This window comes from Anguilla anguilla, chromosome 6 (genome assembly GCF_013347855.1).
Source record: "Anguilla anguilla isolate fAngAng1 chromosome 6, fAngAng1.pri, whole genome shotgun sequence".
Lineage (NCBI taxonomy): Eukaryota > Metazoa > Chordata > Actinopteri > Anguilliformes > Anguillidae > Anguilla > Anguilla anguilla.
The window spans coordinates 52,094,416-52,112,824 of NC_049206.1; the positions used below are offsets into that span (position 1 = coordinate 52,094,416).

At 45.5% G+C, this 18,409-nt stretch overlaps 1 protein-coding gene across 3 annotated transcripts in view; it reads left to right on the forward strand.

Annotated features, from left to right (window-relative positions):
• Positions 1-18,409, forward strand: part of fam184a (family with sequence similarity 184 member A) — an 88,659-nt gene that overhangs the window by 39,864 nt on the left and 30,386 nt on the right. For all 3 annotated transcript variants that reach the window (XM_035423389.1, XM_035423392.1, XM_035423390.1), the window contains exons 4-8: positions 2,340-2,521; positions 4,482-4,667; positions 11,399-11,521; positions 12,193-12,354; positions 13,267-13,388. In XM_035423389.1, the coding sequence (XP_035279280.1) occupies positions 2,340-2,521; positions 4,482-4,667; positions 11,399-11,521; positions 12,193-12,354; positions 13,267-13,388 (775 nt within the window). The remainder of the gene's footprint in view (positions 1-2,339; positions 2,522-4,481; positions 4,668-11,398; positions 11,522-12,192; positions 12,355-13,266; positions 13,389-18,409) is intronic.

Genomic DNA, 18,409 nt, shown 5'->3' on the forward strand with positions numbered 1-18,409 from the left:
CTAGTCGCGTCATCTCACCTCTGCGCCGCAAGAGCGGCAATCAAGCCGCCAGCTTAGCCGCATCATTAAGCTAATCATGGTCCTCGTTGAACCGTTTTTGCTATCCGCCTAACTCTTGACACCTCCGGGACCAGACTCTAATAGCCCGTGCGGCTGAGACGACGCCGTCACATCCCGTCCAATCAAGCAAAGGAGAGCCCGTGCGCCCGTTTTGATAGGAGGTTGCGTATGATGGATTGCCTCGCGGTAGCCTAGCAACAGGACCATGGTGTGTTGCCCGGTGCCGTGAAATCTGCCAGGTTTCCTCACCTCATCACCTGGCTTCTGGAATGTTCCCTAGAGGAACCAGACAGCACATCACCACACCTGAACAAAAAAAAAAAACACCTGCTCTTTCAGAAACACCTCTTAACTTTTTACTTGTGCACCACAGAGGCTCTGGCTGGTCAGAGAGTAAAGAATTTTAAAAACAGGGAATGTTAGCCACTGGAGTCCCCTGACATATTTTTATAATGCTCTTTCATCACTGGTTTTTAATTACAGTCATCAGCCATCATTCTGTTTGATCTTGAATATTGGACTCGTCCTCTTTGAAACACCAGGGAGACAGCCTTGTGGAGATCAAATGCTTTATGTCCAGAATAATTCTCTATCCTTTTATTCAACAAATTCTGCAAAGGAAAATTTTTATTTCTGGTCTTAATTTGAAACTATTCAGGTGTTAAATGTCACAAGCAAAATTTCCATGCAGCTGATAGCTAAGTGGCTTTTTTGAACATCTATTACAATTACAAATTAAATTCATTTTGACAACGTCGCATTTCGACACGTTTCTATCATTGATAGATGTATTTAAGCTACAGTGATACTCTTCCAATGTGACAGTGGATTTCTGACTGATTTCACTTTTGACTGAGGAACCTGATCACTGACCCAGCCCTCCCGTGTCTGCTGTCCAAAATAGCCTTTTCTTGCACTGTGCAGCTGAGTGAGGCTCCGATGTCACGGGAGCGTCTTGTTTATGAATACCTGTCTCAAAGTGTCTCATCGTACTCACTCTTCTGTGTCTCTACTCAAGCATCCTTGCCTGCAGTGTACAGTGTGGCCTATTGAACCGCACTACCGATGCCCTCACCTGCTGCAGCCAAGTAGCTCTGGAAAGGACAGTATACCTCACCAGACCGGGGTCAAATATGTATTCATTTTGGATTCAAACACTTTTCTGTGCTCTATTGATCTTGCCTGGTGTAATTCAGCCTGCCAATATGACCAGAAGATGGGGTGTGCACTTTTTGAGTATATTTCATTGGTTCTAATACACCAGACAAGATCAGTAAAGAGTAGAAAAGTGTTTGAATCCAAAACAAATACGTGTTTGCCCCAGGTTTGTCCCTCACTCACTCAGTTACTCACTGACTAACTGACGAGTGCGTGGCTCCCCCAAGGTTATTACAGAATTTATGTTAATTCATAATACTGAACTTGGCTCTTGTTTTGCACTGGGAAGACCAGATATGTACTGTATGGTCTTCACAGGTATAATTATAGCTCAGAAATGTTTCTCATATTCATGGAGTAAAACTCTACTTGGTAAATACAGTATGGAAAATTATTCAAGTGATAACTATGTACACAAAGACAGTGCACAGCCGCGTATGAACTTTCAGTTACATGTTCAATGCACAAACAGCATTAGCTGTTGTCAAGAGGCTGCAGGCAGGACTGTATAGGAACTGTACTCAATAATGCAACGTACCCAATTTAAGACGCACTTCATTCTGAGCCCTCTTCTGAAAGGCACGCCTTATGCGATCTAATTTTGTTCCCACTGATGTCTTTCATCAATGTTTCATCCGGCAGTGCAATGTGATTCAAAAAGCACATGAAGTAGAGGATGAAGGAGTTGCCTACTGAGGATGTCGAGTCACGTGTGGTTTTCCACCGAGGGCTGAGGGCTCAGATTAATCGGTTTATCCCACGCTGTCACTGGATAAAAATGAATAGTGTGCCCGTCTAAATATGAGTTATGGCCTTCTTTTTTACTGATTCCTGGAAGTGATCCTATGACTACTTGAAAAATAAATCAAAATGGAGCAAAATAGAGTTTTAAAATTGGCAGTGCACAATGCCCCCTCCCAAATCCCTGATAAGCTCTTTCCGTCGCAGACAAATTCCATGCTAAATTTTGGAGGATGTGTTATCAACAGGGCTCATTTACCAAAGACACCTACGGAAGCCCGTTGCCAGAAAGTGACACGAAACAGATTGGGATTTGGAGTTGAGGGAATGTTGCTGCAGCGACCTGACTCCGCCTACCTTTGTGCTTTGCCCACCTCAAGGCCACATCGGCAGCCTGCAGGCCACCCAGATGACCCACGAGGCGGCCATCCGGGACCTGGAGTCGGAGAAGGCCCGTCTGAAGGACAAGGTCCTGCGGCTGGAGGAGGAGAGGGGCTCCCTGCAGAGCAAGAGCCAGGCCCTGGACGAGCGGCAGCGCCAGCAGATCCTCACACTGGAGAAGGTACGTCATCACCTGGGGCTTAGGGTCTGTACCTGTATGAGGTGCGTATGTACCTGGGGTTTAGGGTCTATACCTGTATGAGGTGCATTAGCATCTGGGGTTTAACATATCTATACCTGTATAAGGTACATATGCACCTGGGGTTTAGTGTGTCTATACCTGTATGAGGTACATATGCACCAGGGGTTTAGCATGTCTATACCTGTATAAGACACTTCATCACCTGGGGTTTAAGGTCTATACTTGCATGAGGTGCATTATCATCTGGGGTTTAACATATCTATACCTGTATGAGGTACATATGCACCTGGGGTTTAGCATATGTATACCTGTATGACGTACATATCGGGGGTTTAATATAGTTATACCTGTATGAGGTACATATGGACCTGGGGTTTAAGGTCTATGCCTGTATAAGGTATATCATCACCTGGTAATTAAGGTCTACACCTGTGTAAGGTACATAAACTCCTGGAGTTTAAGTTCTATACCTGTATAAGGTATATCATCAGTACAATACAGCACTTCTTTACCTGGAGCAACGATGCAACTGTTCATTGGATTCAGTGTGAATCCGTTCAGACAAAAAGGTTCATCTTCAGACTACAATGTACAACATTCGCCGCACGTTTGCTTGAATATTACGTTTTACGGTTTCAAGGGATCTTTTGTGTTAAAGGCTTGAAGCTTCACTGACCATTAGCAGCCCTGCCTAAATCCTCTCGTCCATGTTTAATTCACCAGAGTGCACATTGTGGGGAAAAAAAGAGAATGTTTTAAGCCCTCTGAAGAGGGCCTCATGTAGAAGTCCTAGAGCAGATGTCAGACATAATTACCAGAAGTCCTCCTGTGTTAAAAACTGGAGAACTTTTAATTAGGTCACATTTTACTGCTTTCACTAGATATTTGCCAGAATGTACACACTGTACAGCTTTTTTTTTATTGGCACTATGTTTTTTGGGATTTCTGTAGTGTAGAACATTTCATTTCAATTATTAAAATGACATCGATAGTCAATTAAATATTGATAAGTTTTTGAAGACCTTTCGGTGAACCGTGTACAGGTTCTAGGTTTTTGGCAGCAAAGTTCACCTTACGCGAACACTGTAATATTCCTACTAAGGCCTTCAGGCTCAGAATTAAATGCATAAACAAAGGTTTATTTGTCCTGAAAGGGATTTGATTTATTTATTTATTTATTTATTTTTCGGTTAACATTAGCCAGGAGTTTTAAATCGAAAAGGTCACCCCACATAGAAACAACAGCTTGGGAGAGAAAATGTATTTCCATGTAAATGCCAAAGATAATCGACTTTTCTTTACATATTAACATTATGATGCAACACACTGCTTAAGCAGCACCCAAATCCAACAATGCGTAACCCTTGAAGGCCATGTCTCATAGCACTTGTACATGAGTCCAACAGTCTGTGATAATGCCATTATGTGGGCACTGCAGACTTGTACTCATAAAGGTTTTTATTTTTTAAAATTTGCTATCAACATTGAGTTATTAATACAAGTTACCATGACAACATATAATAAATTGCATTACAATGAGTTGTGGCCTAGAATGGAATATCTTATTTGAATTCAGCTGTGTGTGAAAGTGCAGTGATTTGAGAGATGATTGCACTGTCACTCATGCTGGTGATGATTGGCAGATCCCACGGTTGACTACACCTGATTTCACCACAGAAATGTACATTTTAGGCATTCATCACATGTTTTCATTCACAAAGACATACACGGCTCACGTTTTTTATGTGTACAGTCCGTTTATACAGTTTACTGCAGCAATACAAGCGCATGTACAATGACAATGTCATGCCTGAGAAACAAACCAACAACGTTTAAACTTGCTTTTCAAAGTAAGCACCTATACTTGACCTTGCCAAAGATGAGGAGCATAGTATTTAACTTTTTGACTGCGGTTTTCCTTCTGTGTTCTTGTGCTCAGACCCTTCGCGAGGAGAAGCAGGCGTATGAGAAGGAGATCATGAACTTGCGTGCCAAATACCAGGAGGACGCCTCCCATTTCAAAGAGGCCCAGACCCGCGCGCTGGAAGACCTGTCAAAAAAACACCGCGCGACCTTGGAGAACGCTCAGAACGCCGCCGAGCGGGAGAAGAACCGGCTACTGGCCGTGAGTGTTAACAGCACGTACACCATAGAAGTGAGACCGCTTGTGCGATCTATACACCCTCCAGCATAATCTCAGATTGCTGAAGCTAAGCAGGGTTAGGCTTGGCTTGGTCAGCGCTTGGATGTAGAGCTGGCTCTTGGATTTTGGTGGCCCTATGCAAGAATATTTGAGGTTGTTTGAGCAGGGGGGGGGGTGGCAGGGTGGAAGCAATTGTGGAGCAGGGTACCGATCACCACAGACTCATTAATAACAATACTGTACAACTGAAGTGTGTTCAAGCGTGAATTCTGTGGCCCAGGTTGTGGACCATAATGGCTGCATAGGGGGTTTATACCAGCAGGCGGCTCTGCTTGGATGGGGGTCCTATGAAGGATTGTTAGTGGCTTAGTGAGGGCCCACTTGTCTCCCAGACCAAACACAATCCAGTGCCCCGAAGCAGTGATGGTGCACTGACCAGTGGAAGGTTCCCTCTCATGTCCCATCCCATGGTACTTTTCAAAAGAGTAGGAGTATTAACCACAGTGTCCTATTAAAATTGACAAAAGAAAAATAATGCCCCTCTACATCTGGTCACCTGATCCTCCTCCCTACATCTGATTGGCTCCTCAGTCCCTTGCATTCCCAACTGGTTTGTATTCCAAAGGTCATCGCTGCAAATGACAGATGAGTTGACAGTTAGTGTGGCAGCCAGTCATGTCATTAGTGAGGAATCTCATGCGACAGTGGCCAGGTGCGAGAGCCCAGGTTCCTTAAGTCCTGTGAAAAGGACCAGCTGAGACCCGTCGGCGTGACGGAGCTGTGGCAGAGGCCGCTGAACCTCGCTGACGAGCTGCAGATCAGGATATGCAAATGATCAGCCGTGAGTGGCAGCCGGGACTTGAGGACACGAGGAAAACATCAATTTCCCCGGACAGGAGCGTGTTCCGTTTTTTAGTTGTTTTTTTTGGAAGCCTTGCAGAAAATGACAAGCGTTTCCAGGCTCTAGTGGTCCGAGTCTGGGGGGCATCTGCCTGGCACATCAATCCAACAAGCAGACATTTCTGCGCTTTTAGTTTGCTGTATAAAATCCTCAGACTGAGTTAGTTCCTTGTCTTTCATCTCATCCCTGAGGCCTGCTGATTTTCTTGGCCTCCTCTCTCCCTCTCTCTCTCTTGCTCTTTCTCTGTGATAATGCAATTCTGCAGTGATGCATTCTCTACTCTCTCTCTCTCTTTCTCAACTGACTTCAATTAAATTCAAATCAGCTGTCATTAGCACAATAGGCACTAGGTATTGTACCGCAAAGACGGCACAATCAGTGAAAGGAAAAATCATAGCAGCGTGATGATAATTAATGCAAAAAAGTGATGATAACAAGACCATAAACCAACCCCTTGTAGGGACAACGTGACGCTGCAGCTGCTTGTGCAGGCTCACAATGGCACGTTCCCACAACCTGCGCTGCTAGTGATGCTGTGGGCCTGCATGACAGATGGTTTTCCTGTCATTTCTTGACGGAGTGATATTTCAAACTTTTATTAATATGTATTTTTAGATTTTAAAACCTGATTTTCTCTCCCTCACCTGACTATCACGGTGACTACATAATGGTAGTTTGTTTTGGCAGCCATGACTTTTTATACTGGCTTTTCTCAGTTGTCAGTCTGTGGTTCTTGAACCTGTTCTCGGTCAGGATCTGCCTCTGATTTTTCTTTCTGTTTATGAAGAGATACTCAGTCAACATGGATTCATTGTTTAAGGATATGAGAGCAATCAAGTTGGCTTTGAGGTTTGGTTACATTTCACCAAGTGTTCCAAATGGGAGTTTTTGGTTTATTTTCATTTGTGGTGGATTAGCTGTCTGTTGTAAGGTTGTAAGTTAATATGCATTATTTGGTTAATAAGTTTTAAGATCTGATCCAGAGGATTTTTTTTCAGGGTTTGTGAGTGTGTGTGTGTGCGTGTGTGTGTGTGTGTGTGCATGTGCATGTGTGTGCGTTCCTATGCATGTGTTTGTGTGTGTGTGTGTGTGTGTGTGTGTGTGCACGTGCATGTGTGCAAGCCTAAGCATGTGTGTGTGCATGCTTGTGTGTGTGTGCGAGCGTGCATGCGTGCGTGCGTATGTGCGTATGAGTACGCGTGTGTGAGTACATGTGTGTATGTATGCGTGTGTGTGCGTGTGTCTCTCCAGGCTCTCTTTGCACTGATATTGCATGTGTGTGTGTGCATCTATGTGTATGTGTGTGGGTGTGTGTTTCTCTAGGCTCTCTTTGTACTGATATTGCATGTGTGTGTGTGCGTTTATGTGTATGTGTGTGGGTGTGTGTTTCTCTGGGCTCTCCTTGTACTGATATTGCATGTGTGTGTGTGCGTTTATGTGTATGTGTGTGGGTGTGTGTTTCTCTGGGCTCTCCTTGTACTGATATTGCATGTGTGTGTGTGCGTTTATGTGTATGTGTGTGGGTGTGTGTTTCTCTAGGCTCTCCTTGTACTGATATTGCATGTGTGTGTGTGCGTTTATGTGTATGTGTGTGGGTGTGTGTTTCTCTGGGCTCTCCTTGTACTGATATTGCGCGCGCGTTTCTCCTGTTTGTCCCAGTTTATTGTCGTGTTTACGAGCTCAGCATTGAGCCCGGCTCTGTCTGTCCCCGAGCCAGGCCACAGCTGCGGAAGCTCCGGGTGCACTGGCTGCAGGCCCCACGTTTCCCCGCTCACCCACACGCGCCATTAACCCCAACAATGAAAACTCATCTTTCCATTTCATTCTGTTCAGCGGGCTGAGCTAAGAGCTGAAACGTGCCTTTTTTAAGACCTGCGTTCGGCAGAGGTGTTCGAAATTGCTGACGAGCGCCTTCTACATCGATTTTGCGCCGCGCTGTGAAACTCCCTCCCGTTAACGTTAAATAATTACTTTCTTTTTTTTTCCTCTTTAATCTGCGGGAAAACATCTGCGTCAGAATCGTGACTAAACTGTCTGTTTTGATATCCTTAGTTGATAACATATGAAACTAAAGCGCTCGAAGACACGCACTGTCGCCTCTGCCAAAAGACAATCTGTTATCTCCTGCCACTTAACAACATGGCAGTTGACAGTGTGAGGCATTCCAATCCAATAATTTTGCATTAAAGATTCACTCGCAATTATAAATTAACCTCATTAACGAACAGCCAATTGATCTTAAATTAAAGAAAGGTGATGAATGGAGGTGCTTAGGGGGCTTGTTTCAGTGTAGTTGACATTTAGGTATGACATACTGTACATATCCATGTCGTCAACCTGCAGAGATGGGAATGTACCATTGTTCCCTGTGTCACTATCTTTCAGAATTGAGCTGACTTTCACTGGGGATGTTTTTAATGGCTCACTCAGTGTGTGTATGTGTGTATGTGTGTGTGTGTGTGTGTGTGTGTGTGTAGGTGTACGGGTATGTGTGTGTGTGTGTGTGTGTGTGTGTGTATGCGCCCGTGCATGTGCATGTGCATGTGTGTGTGTGTGTGCATGTAAGAGAGAATGTTGGTGTGTTTGTATGTGCATGCAGAAGCATTTATGTATGTACATGTATGCGCCTGTGTCCGCATGGACGTACATGCCTGTGCGTGTGTGTTTGTGTGTGGGGATACAGGAAGTGGCTTTTGTCAGCAAACTCCCACCCACCAACTCACTCACTCACTCACCCACTCGTATCTGTGGCGAAGCTTCACTGTCTGATCGGAATGAACATCCGGTGGTGGCCGCGGTGTGCTTCTACCCGTATGCGCAAGCACGCGCTGAATATTCCAGAAGCTTTTTCTGCCATAGACAAAGCCTGTGTCCTACCCCCCCCCCCCCACCCCTGCACACCCCCACGCTGAGCAGCGCGTACAGTGTTTGGCAGCGAGGTGGAGGGCCGTGGAAAATGAGCTGTGAGCGTTTAATCTCATTAAAGCCGCTCCACGGCTTCTGCTGCTGCGTCGTACGCTTATCAGCATTTTCCCGCGACTTAGAAATGCAAATTCTGAGTAAGAAATTCAGCGCACATAAATGATGAAGGAGGAGAAGGGCATATGTTTGCCTGTCGGTGACTCACACGGTCATAAAAAATGTGGGATGACGCCACTGTGGATGTCCTATTTCAGTCAGCCCCCCCCCCCCCCCCCCCCCCCCCAAAGCTTTTTTTCCCTACATTCCTCCTCGCTGCTAGCACCGTACGCAATTTAGCGCTTTTGCCCCCAAAATTTGGTGTGAGTCACAGCGTGAACGCTGGTGTGGGCGCAGTTTTTACAACACTACTTGTATTGTAAGCTTCCCCTGTTACAAGTCTCAAACGGAGGCTGAACAATGCATTACAAAAAAAAAGTACTTTCCTAAGAGAGTGAGTATGTGAATGGGACCCCAAAGCCATCTCCATACATGACCTTGAAATCACGGTTAAAATGGAATACCGGAGAGCCCCCCTTTAGCGGTAGAGTAATGAGATTATTAGCATATTCTCTTCTTTTATGGTGGGATGCAGTACCATAAAACAAGGAGGAGAGGTCACATTTTCATAACTGTGTGCACTGAAACAACAAGAGAGGTAAATTATGTAGCCGTGGCAGCTATGTTCTGTTCGCAACCCTTTTCTGAATTCGTTTTGGTATGAATTATTCAGCTGGACTGACTTAGTGCTGCTTTCTGACAGGGCTGTTCATACACACACACACACACACACACACACACACACACACGCACATGCGCACACATACACACATACGCACATGCACACACACACGTGCACACACACATGTGCACACATGCACGAACATGCACACACGCACACACGTACACACACACACACACACACAGTTCCTTTTCTTTCTTAATGGTGCTTTTCAGTATCAGAAATATTGAATATTGCATGCTGTATTTTCATAAAAGTATGTCAGGGATTTCTTCCAGCCTTTCGATAATTGAGTATTGAGTTGGTGCTCTCGCTGAATATTTAAAAAGGGCCTCAACTTTGATGCAGACGAACAAAGACATTTTAAATAGTGCATTGATTGAACTCCATGCATTTCTATGTAACTGACAGTTAAATTCAAAATTACTGGGACAGTCATGGCAGACTGGTTGTTTTTCCTCTGTACTAATATATTTCAAATCAAGCTATGAGGGAGAAATTCAGAATCTACTGTTATTTCATGGCTTGTTTAGCATATATTGAACTATATTTAAAAAATGCCATTAAATGAGTCAAGTCCCTCTATTTCAAGTCAGCATAAGTGTTGGGACACAGTAAGTTTTGACAAAATTTAATGATTTGCAAGGTCAGTATTTTGCTGCATACCCCTAATATTTGATGATTGCATTGAGTCTGTGACTCACGGGCATCACGCAAGTTCATAATGTGATCCTTTGAGATGCTCCCCCAAGCTTTTTCCGCTGCCTCATTCAGTTGCTTTGTGCTCTCTGGGGTTTAGGAACTCAGTTTCCTTTTGAGCAAGTGAAACGCGTGTTCAATGGGGTTTAAATCTGTCTGGGCCACATCCAACACTTCCTCCTTTTCTTGTGATAGTTTCTCACCCAATTTATGGAGATCATTAGCAGTTACTCATGTTGACAATTTAGGATCTTTTTCACAGCTCTTGTAATCGTCCTGTCATCACTTTCTGATGTCTTCCACAGACAGCCTGCTCACTGGTGATTCCTAGGTCCTCCGGTTTCTTCTTTAGGACATTCTATACTGATTACTTTGGAATACACAAACATTCTGCAGTAGCTCTAATTTATTTTTTTCCCATCCTCACAATGGCTTTCTTTGTCCTCTTTTAGCCTCATCTTAACAAAAACACGTTGCGTATGGATCTTTATTAAAGGTAGTAAGAGGTATCACGGCCAACATAAGTAGTGCTCACTCCGTTCCCTTAACTGGCATGCTCTCTGGTGCTTGAGTGCCGAGTGTGTGCAGCAGATTGTGTTGATGTGTGCATGCTTTTAGCAGCCTTAGTTAGCCTTATTTGCCCTTCTTGAAGAGTTTACATCCTAAAGGCGTATTTTTTTTTCTAAGTCCTCCATCAAAGGTAACGTTCATTTTTTATTTATTTATAGTTTTTTTGTTGCAAAAATGGCTTTTTATTACATAAAAAGATGTGCTACTGGGTTCATGCCAACTGCGCGATATTAAAATTGATAGTGGCGAAGCCTCTGAATATTTTTCTTCTTGCATCGCGGTTGTGATGCAGTCATTTTCACGCAGTTCCTGCCGTTTCCTATTTGCCTATTTGCACAACATGGCTCTTTAATTAACTGCCTACATCAAGCCAAGAATTGGTATGGGAGAAAAGGCTTAAATTGTTAGCTGAAGATGCGCAAATGCCCTGTGTTTAAATTATCTTTTTTTAGAGCACTGAAACATGCAGTGCTATAGAGAAGAAAATCTTTGCATGGTGAAATCTAGGCTGCCTCAGTCTTAACTACATACTAAAAAACAAAACAAAAAAACAATATTCTGTGCTCAACATATGACTTTATTGTGTGAGTATACTGAGAGAAAAGACCTAAACCTTGTGAAAGATGTTTTCTTATGGTTTGGGATGTTTTTTAATTTAGCTGTTTCCGATGATTTGGGCTGTTTATTTCACACAGTTTTAAGTAACCCTATAAAGCCATACTCGAAGTCATATGCCTCTTAGCAATAACATTAGGTTTAATATACATCCCAGCCATTTTTCTGTAAATGGTTCAATCGTCTTGACCTCTTCTTGACTAACAGCCCCTTGTGATCCGTCTACAGGAGATGGAGCAGCGGTTCGAGAGCGAGCGACTTTCATTGGAGGAGCAGAAGAATCGCCTCGGGCAACAGCTCGACAGTCTGAGGGAGGAGCTTACTGCCAAGCTAGACACAGCCAATCAGGAGGCAAGGAGTCATCCACGGTCATTTGTAGTTGGGGATTGTTTCAGGGTGTTACACATTTCTTCAGGAGGTTGCAGGTCTTTATCTAGAGCCTCCATCCACTGTCCCCGCCCCCTTTAAGAAAACAGGAAACCCGTCTGTCCGGTGTGTTAGTTTCCTGTGGATAATGAATTTCATTACTTTGTTTGTCCCCTTTTTTCTCTCAGTGGCTCTCTGTTTAATTTAATAAGCTGTAAAGCAGCCCGTGTGTGTCAGTGAATTTTAGGGATTAATGTCTCGGATGGCGACGAGGCCTCTTTGGTGATTCATAATTAGCGTTCGGGGATTCTCCGGGACTTCGCCCTCACGGATCCAGTCCCACTTTACGGTCGATTGCACGATGTCAATCATTGGAGACGACGGAGGGTCTGCGCAGCAAAATGGCCTCATAAGCCAAGCGTCAATCACGGGGGCTCCCGCGGCGTTCGGTTTACAGTGGAAGTTCTGGTAGCCTCAGTGAGCCAAGTGCTGTGAATCTCGCCTGTGTCGTGCTATTTCTCCCCCTCCCACCAACCTGTGATGTTGCGTCCATTTCTTCTCCCTAATCCGAATCTCTGCTTGCGCTTTTGACATCGACCTCGCTCTCTGTCGTCCCCCCGCCCATCTCCCCCCCCCCCCCCCCCCCCACCCTACAGGTGAACCGGCTCCAGGAGCTGGTGAAGGAGGGGGAGCAGGGCCTGGGCTCGGCCGAGGGTCACATCTCCAGCCTGAAGGAGGCACAGGAGAACCTGCTGGTGGAGCTGGACGCCACCCGCTCCAGGCTGAGGGAGACCAGCAACCTCCTCACCGCCCTGCAGGTTGGAGCTCCGACCGGCCGCCACAGCACATCACCCTGGCCCCCACGCTTCACTGATTAACCTGCCTAGATGACCCCCCTTCATGGAACTGCTGTATCTTTAGCACAGGACTGATCTGTCATTAATCATCTCTACGTGAGGTGGATGAATTAATAATTACCAGACATGCTGCAACATGCTGGATCTGTCCCAGCCATTACGCGTGCTGGTTAGGATTTCTATGGCGCTGTTCCTATTTTCTGATGTCCCTCCTGCGAGGCTTATCTCATATTTCCATGGCCAAGCGGGCCTATCTCGCTGCGGGGACGTTTTATCGGGCCCCTTTGAATTATACATCGTGCCCTTTTTTTTTTTTTGCCCGCCTTCAAGTGACAACACGCATTGACATTCCATTAACATCTTCCTCAGCGATTCCGAGTTCCCCTCGCCCCTCGATCGGCGCCTAGAACTCGCAGCACCGGCTGTGGGTAATTAATCAGGTTCATTTGAATGTCACCGCAGACGTTGCCCTCAGCTGGAGATGGAAATTGATGACGAGGGTTCAGAGCTTATTTCCACCGCCTCGTCTCATAGTTGATTAATCGCAGCGTACGGCGAGCTTTTTTTCGTGGGCGCGGGCGCTTGAGCTGGGAATCCTCGCGTGGGCCGAGGTCCCGTGAGCACCCTCCTTTGAAGGGAGAACGGGTGCCAAAATTTACGAGAAGCAAATGAACAGAAAATACTGTACACGAGGAATAAAACGAGGCCTCGTGCTCTTCTCTCAGAGAAGAGTTTATTCATTGGAATGAAGAGCAGTTGTTTGCCACCGACCCTAATATGGCTTGTCTGGCCCTTCCCCCAACCCACCCTGCCCCCCCCCCCCCCCCCCCCCTCGCCCCCTGCCCTATCCCCGGTACTGTCTCGGTCCCACAGAGCGAGATGGAGAGCCAGAAGCAGCAGCATGAGGCTAAGATCATCGCCACCAGAGAGGAGGAGAAGCTGAGGATGGACAAGATGGCTCTGGAGCTGGAGCTCAAGTGGACCGAGACCTTGAGGTGAGGCCCTGCTGTCCGATCAAACCCTTTTATTAGACCCCCGAGAGCACTTTACAGTCACGCCACCCCCCCAAAAAAATTTCCACTTGGAAATAAATTCCAAGTGGTCTTTTTTTTTTAGATTATTTTGGTGATTGACACAAATGATTACAGAGGCCCGTGTGGTGCAAGAAAATTTGCACTCTTCTGAAATTTTATTGTTCCAAGAGCTATTCGAAGGCAAAGCGGTTTGCCAAAATTTTGATTGACATAAACAAAATAACGCTTGCGTTTTGTTCTGAGTTACATTTAAGGGCAAATATTGATTGAGTCCTGGCCAACAGTTATTATAATTCCAGCCTTGCCAAACTGGATCAAGATTTACAGTGACCTTTGATGCCTCTGCCTGAGCCTACGGGCCATTTTCTGGGTTGGCATCAAGGAATCTTCACAGCATAACCGAGAGCTCTGAGGCGCTACTTCTTCTTAAGTAGAATAAATGCGAGTTATCATACGCTTTGGCGAGCGGCGATGTGAATGGAAAAGATGGAGCGCCAGAGAGGAGATTCCTGCTTTGGCACGGAAAACACTGCTGCGAGGACTCAAATGTAAAATGAGATGGAAATCGGTCGGACGACGAGTTGGATAAGTGTGGCGGGGCTGTGACTCCCTGGGGGCCGCTTAGCCCACGCGCCGATATTGCCTGGAGGGTTCGAGATGAGACAAATAACTGACAAGTCGCATATGGAGTCTTCCGAATGTGAGCGGCGTTCAATTTCTCCCTGTTGAATGTTTCCCCTAATGGCCTGGAAGGCCCATTTGGTCCTTTTGTGCCACAGAGAGGTGTGCATTGTCAGTGAGAGGTAAAACAGTGCACCGCCGCCATGTCGCCACATCGTGAGACACCCCTGGGAGGGAGGTGCCGCGATTCTGGGTTTTCACCTCAATTTCTTATTCTCACAGAGAGAGAGAAAGAGATGAAGAGAGAGACAGAGAGACAAAGAGAGAGAGAGAGAGAAAGAGAGAGAGAGAGAAAGAGAGAGGGAGAGAGAGAGAGAGCATCCCATACCCACACAGACATGTAAACAAACAAACAGAAAACTTCACCATTCCCCCTCATGGGTTCTGAGCAAAAATAACAAACTGAAACAACAAAGATAAAACAAAGCAAACGGAGAGCAAAAGCTCTCAGCTGTCGGCTCTCTTCAGCTGACCAGCTCCTCAGCTCTTCAGCTGCATTACTCTCACTTAGTCATTTGGACATACACTCTCTCAGACCTGCACGCGTGCTCCCAGTCTTAGCCCTGTACCATAAAGAAGAGCACACCTGTTCACTCCTCCTTCAGGACAAGATGTTCTGGAACCTTCTCTTGCTTTGATTACAGAGTGAGTGTGGAGTCTTTGTTAATTCAGGCAGCTGTGCAGTCCGGCGGCTTAGACTCACTGGCTCCTGGGCCCTGCTGTGGGTGTGGCTCCATCAGCCCTTGTTCATTGCCTTCCATCTCCACCCAAAGAGAGCCAAACAAAAGCCGGCTGAAGGTGAAGACAGCTACAGCGGAGCAAAAGTCTCTTATCTCTGGGAATTCCTGTGGGGGTTGGGTGGGGTGGGGTGAGGTGGAAGCCTCTGTCACAGGCTGGCTGGGGAGCAGTTTAAGGGGCCCTGAAATTACCACAGGAGGTTTCAGCATGTGTTTTGATGCATACCGATGTGTTGAAGTTCAAGGCTGTAGACCTGGCTCTCATGATGCTTCCTGTATTAGTGCAGCATTCTCATTGGATGAGACATGCTTGTGTGGACCATCCTAAGCTGACGGTTTGTCTCCAAACTGGGAAATTCAGTTATAAAATGGGGCGTGCATTTCCCTTGACACCAAGGGTTCTGCTCCACAGGGAAAGATGCAACCACCACCGGCGTTGCTTGGAGGTTCCAAAATGCCACAGCAGACTGTGGTTTCCGTAGACTTGGAGCCCGTTCTAGGGCATCTTGTGTCCTTATGAACCTTTCGGCAATTTGGCTTTGAAAAGCTGTCCCCTTAAAGTTATATTAGCCATATGCTCCATGAGGCACATCAGCGAGCTGCCTGTACTGTCAGTGAACGGCGGTTGCATCAGCCGGGTCCTAACAACCGAACTCGTCATTTCTTCCCATAGGCCTATCGTCTCAGCATGTGAACCATAAGCACGCACAGCACGGAGAGCTGTGAGCCTAGGGCATTCCGCCCACCACCTCTCCTGTGTTCACAAGCTCCATTTGCTTTGACGTGTTGGAGCACTCGGAGCGTAATGTAATGAAGACACCGACACTTCAGAAAACAAAACAGTGTTTCATGCTGCTGTTTTTTTTTTTTACGCTGTTTGTCCCGAACACAACTTTCTTTCAAGTCCCAAAAAGGAAACACTGTTTCCCCCAGCGTTCCTAATTTTGCAATCCACGTAAAAAAAAGGTGATCCCTAAGGATGAAGAAATGATGTTTGGAATGTAGTTGGAAACAACATTTTGTCAGTATGACCAATGAACCAGTCCTGCTTAAATTTCAAGCCGGTGGGGGGGGGGGGGGGGGGTAGTGGTGGAATTCCTGTCTGCTATCAACACAGCAGTGCACCAAAGGTTTATTTAAACACACCTGCCCTATCTGTCTTCGCGCTACGCCTCTGGTTGGTTGAGCAACCTCCAAGGTTATTATTATTATATTATTCCCCTATCACAGGCAACTCCAGGTCCTGTAGGCCACAGTGTCTGCAGGTATTTGCTCCGACCATGCACTCCGCCACCTGATTTCAATAATGAGCTTACTCATTAGGTAAAATAAGTACTGTAAGTAGGTAAAATAATAAGTGAAATCAGATGGTGTAGAGCATGGTTGGAGCAAATATCCACAGACCTGGGGTTGAGTAGTGCTGCTCTATCACATTATCACTTGTACTGTATAATCCCATGCATTCGACTGCTGGCTTGGATGCACCAAAGGCCTTGGTCTGTCAACTTAAGGTGACTACATCCTGAGCAATGTTCAAGTGGGGTTCTCCTGTCTCAAATGTGTGCGGTAGCCGGTTGAATGAGATGTGTACTTTTTCCAGTCAACACTGCATCCTCATTGGTCTCTGCCCATTTGTTGGTATCAGATCCCTTCGAGAATGAACGTAACAGGGCCTATAGTTTTGGGCAATCTTATTGACACCCATTGTCAGAACCTTAGCACTTCCTCAGTGACTGCCTCAAATATCCAAATCCATGTGCAGAACTTTTCCTTCTGGCCAGCGTAGTTAGCATGATAAATTCTCTGCTGTCACATCTGAAACTTTTTTCTTTGAGTCAATTTTTGATAAGTTAGTTCATTTTTTATTATACGTTGCCTCAGTATTGTGTTGAAAGTGGCTTCTCTTCAGTTATAGTGACAGAGCAGTCAGAATGGGATCTTCTTAACTGAGCCCATACGGCTCAAAGTCAAGGGTAAGAACTTAATGAAGTAAGCACGGTTTGGGATTTGCCTGTGAATTTCAAATGGAAAAGGGCTTTGCTGGAACAATGACAGGGCATTTGAAATTGAATGACTCTCAGCATCCCTGGAGATGTTTGTGCAGAGTTTCACAAGGGGATGGTGAGGAACACTTTCTGACCCTTACAAGAGTCTCCTTAAAACCTGGACAAGTGCATAGTAAGATGCATCAGCTGTAGTACAGGCAAAATGGTAAATTAAAGAGAAATACCACTGGACTTATTTGACGTATCAATTTTTACAAAATTATTCTTTGCATATTTTTTGTTTTGCAAATTACATTTCCGTTCCAATCCTGGAGCTGTTCGGATTCTCAAATTAGCTGGCTTGTAGCCTCTTCCATTTTTATTTGAGGCTGTATAACTTTACATAATATTATGTTACGAAATATAACTTTTTTTTTTTCAAAAATATTTATGAGCTCTGATCTGATGTTCAGTCAATCTGCATATCCTTGGAAAGCGTGATTATTGTATGCACAGGTTGTACTAAAACCAGATTTATTACTGAGGTGGGATTTTGGATAAGCCCAGAGGCCCCTAACTATTTCAAAATGCATCACTCTGAAAAAAATATTGCACCGTTATTCCTCTTCATGTTCAGTAGGTGTTTTTTCTGTTTGCTCGGTTATGCAGGCCACACAGGGAGCCATGTTCAAGTGACCTGCACATTGCTGTATTAGTAGCCAGGGATTTATGTAGCCACCCGGGCTATGTGTCTGCTATGGCACGATAACAGGATGCAGGAGTGTCAGAGAGTTTAATGAGGGAGATAGAAAACAAAGAACATTTGCCTGGCCCATTTCACCTTCCCCTTCACCTTCAGTTTCTCTCTCTCTCTCTCTCTCTCTCTCTCCCCCTCCCCCCCACTCTCTCTCTTTCTCACTCACATGCTACAGATGTGCCTTTCATCACGAATGACTGACTGTCAGATAGAGGCCTGTTGCTTCCCCTTGACAGAGGTGATGAAGATAAGGGGCAGCTTTCAGATGAAAGGCTCCACTGTTTATGTAGCATAATGTTCCATTTTTGCACTAAGCGCATTAGCACGCTGAGCAATGTTAACAACGTTAGCAGCGGTCCTGGCAATGCTTTCTGGTCCCTTGTGGTGTAACATTTGCAGTGCTCTTTTCAGGGGTCCAAACACCTGCAAGACTGCATTGAATTAAAGCAGGATTTAGATTTAGCTCAGTATTTTTGCCATTCTTCTTGTTTCCTGTAAGTGTTACCATTAAGGTTTGCTGTGTGCTTTAAAAAAAAAAAAACCGCCTTTGTGCTCTCTAGGTGCTGTGAGGTGGTGCAGTGACCCGTTAGCATCTTATGTCGGTTCAAGTTTACTCAGTTGCCTTCAGAGTTGATAGTCAGCATGAGTTAAGCCCTTACCTGGGCAATATGTCAGTTCCATAAGAGCCTGCCTGAGATGACATTGGCCATGGCTGACTGACAGATTTCAGGGTCATGGTTATGGAAAGGACCGCCTTTGATTATGCTCCAAGACTCCAGCGGGGTCTTGCGCCCAAGCTGCCATTTCCACCTGCTTTTTGGG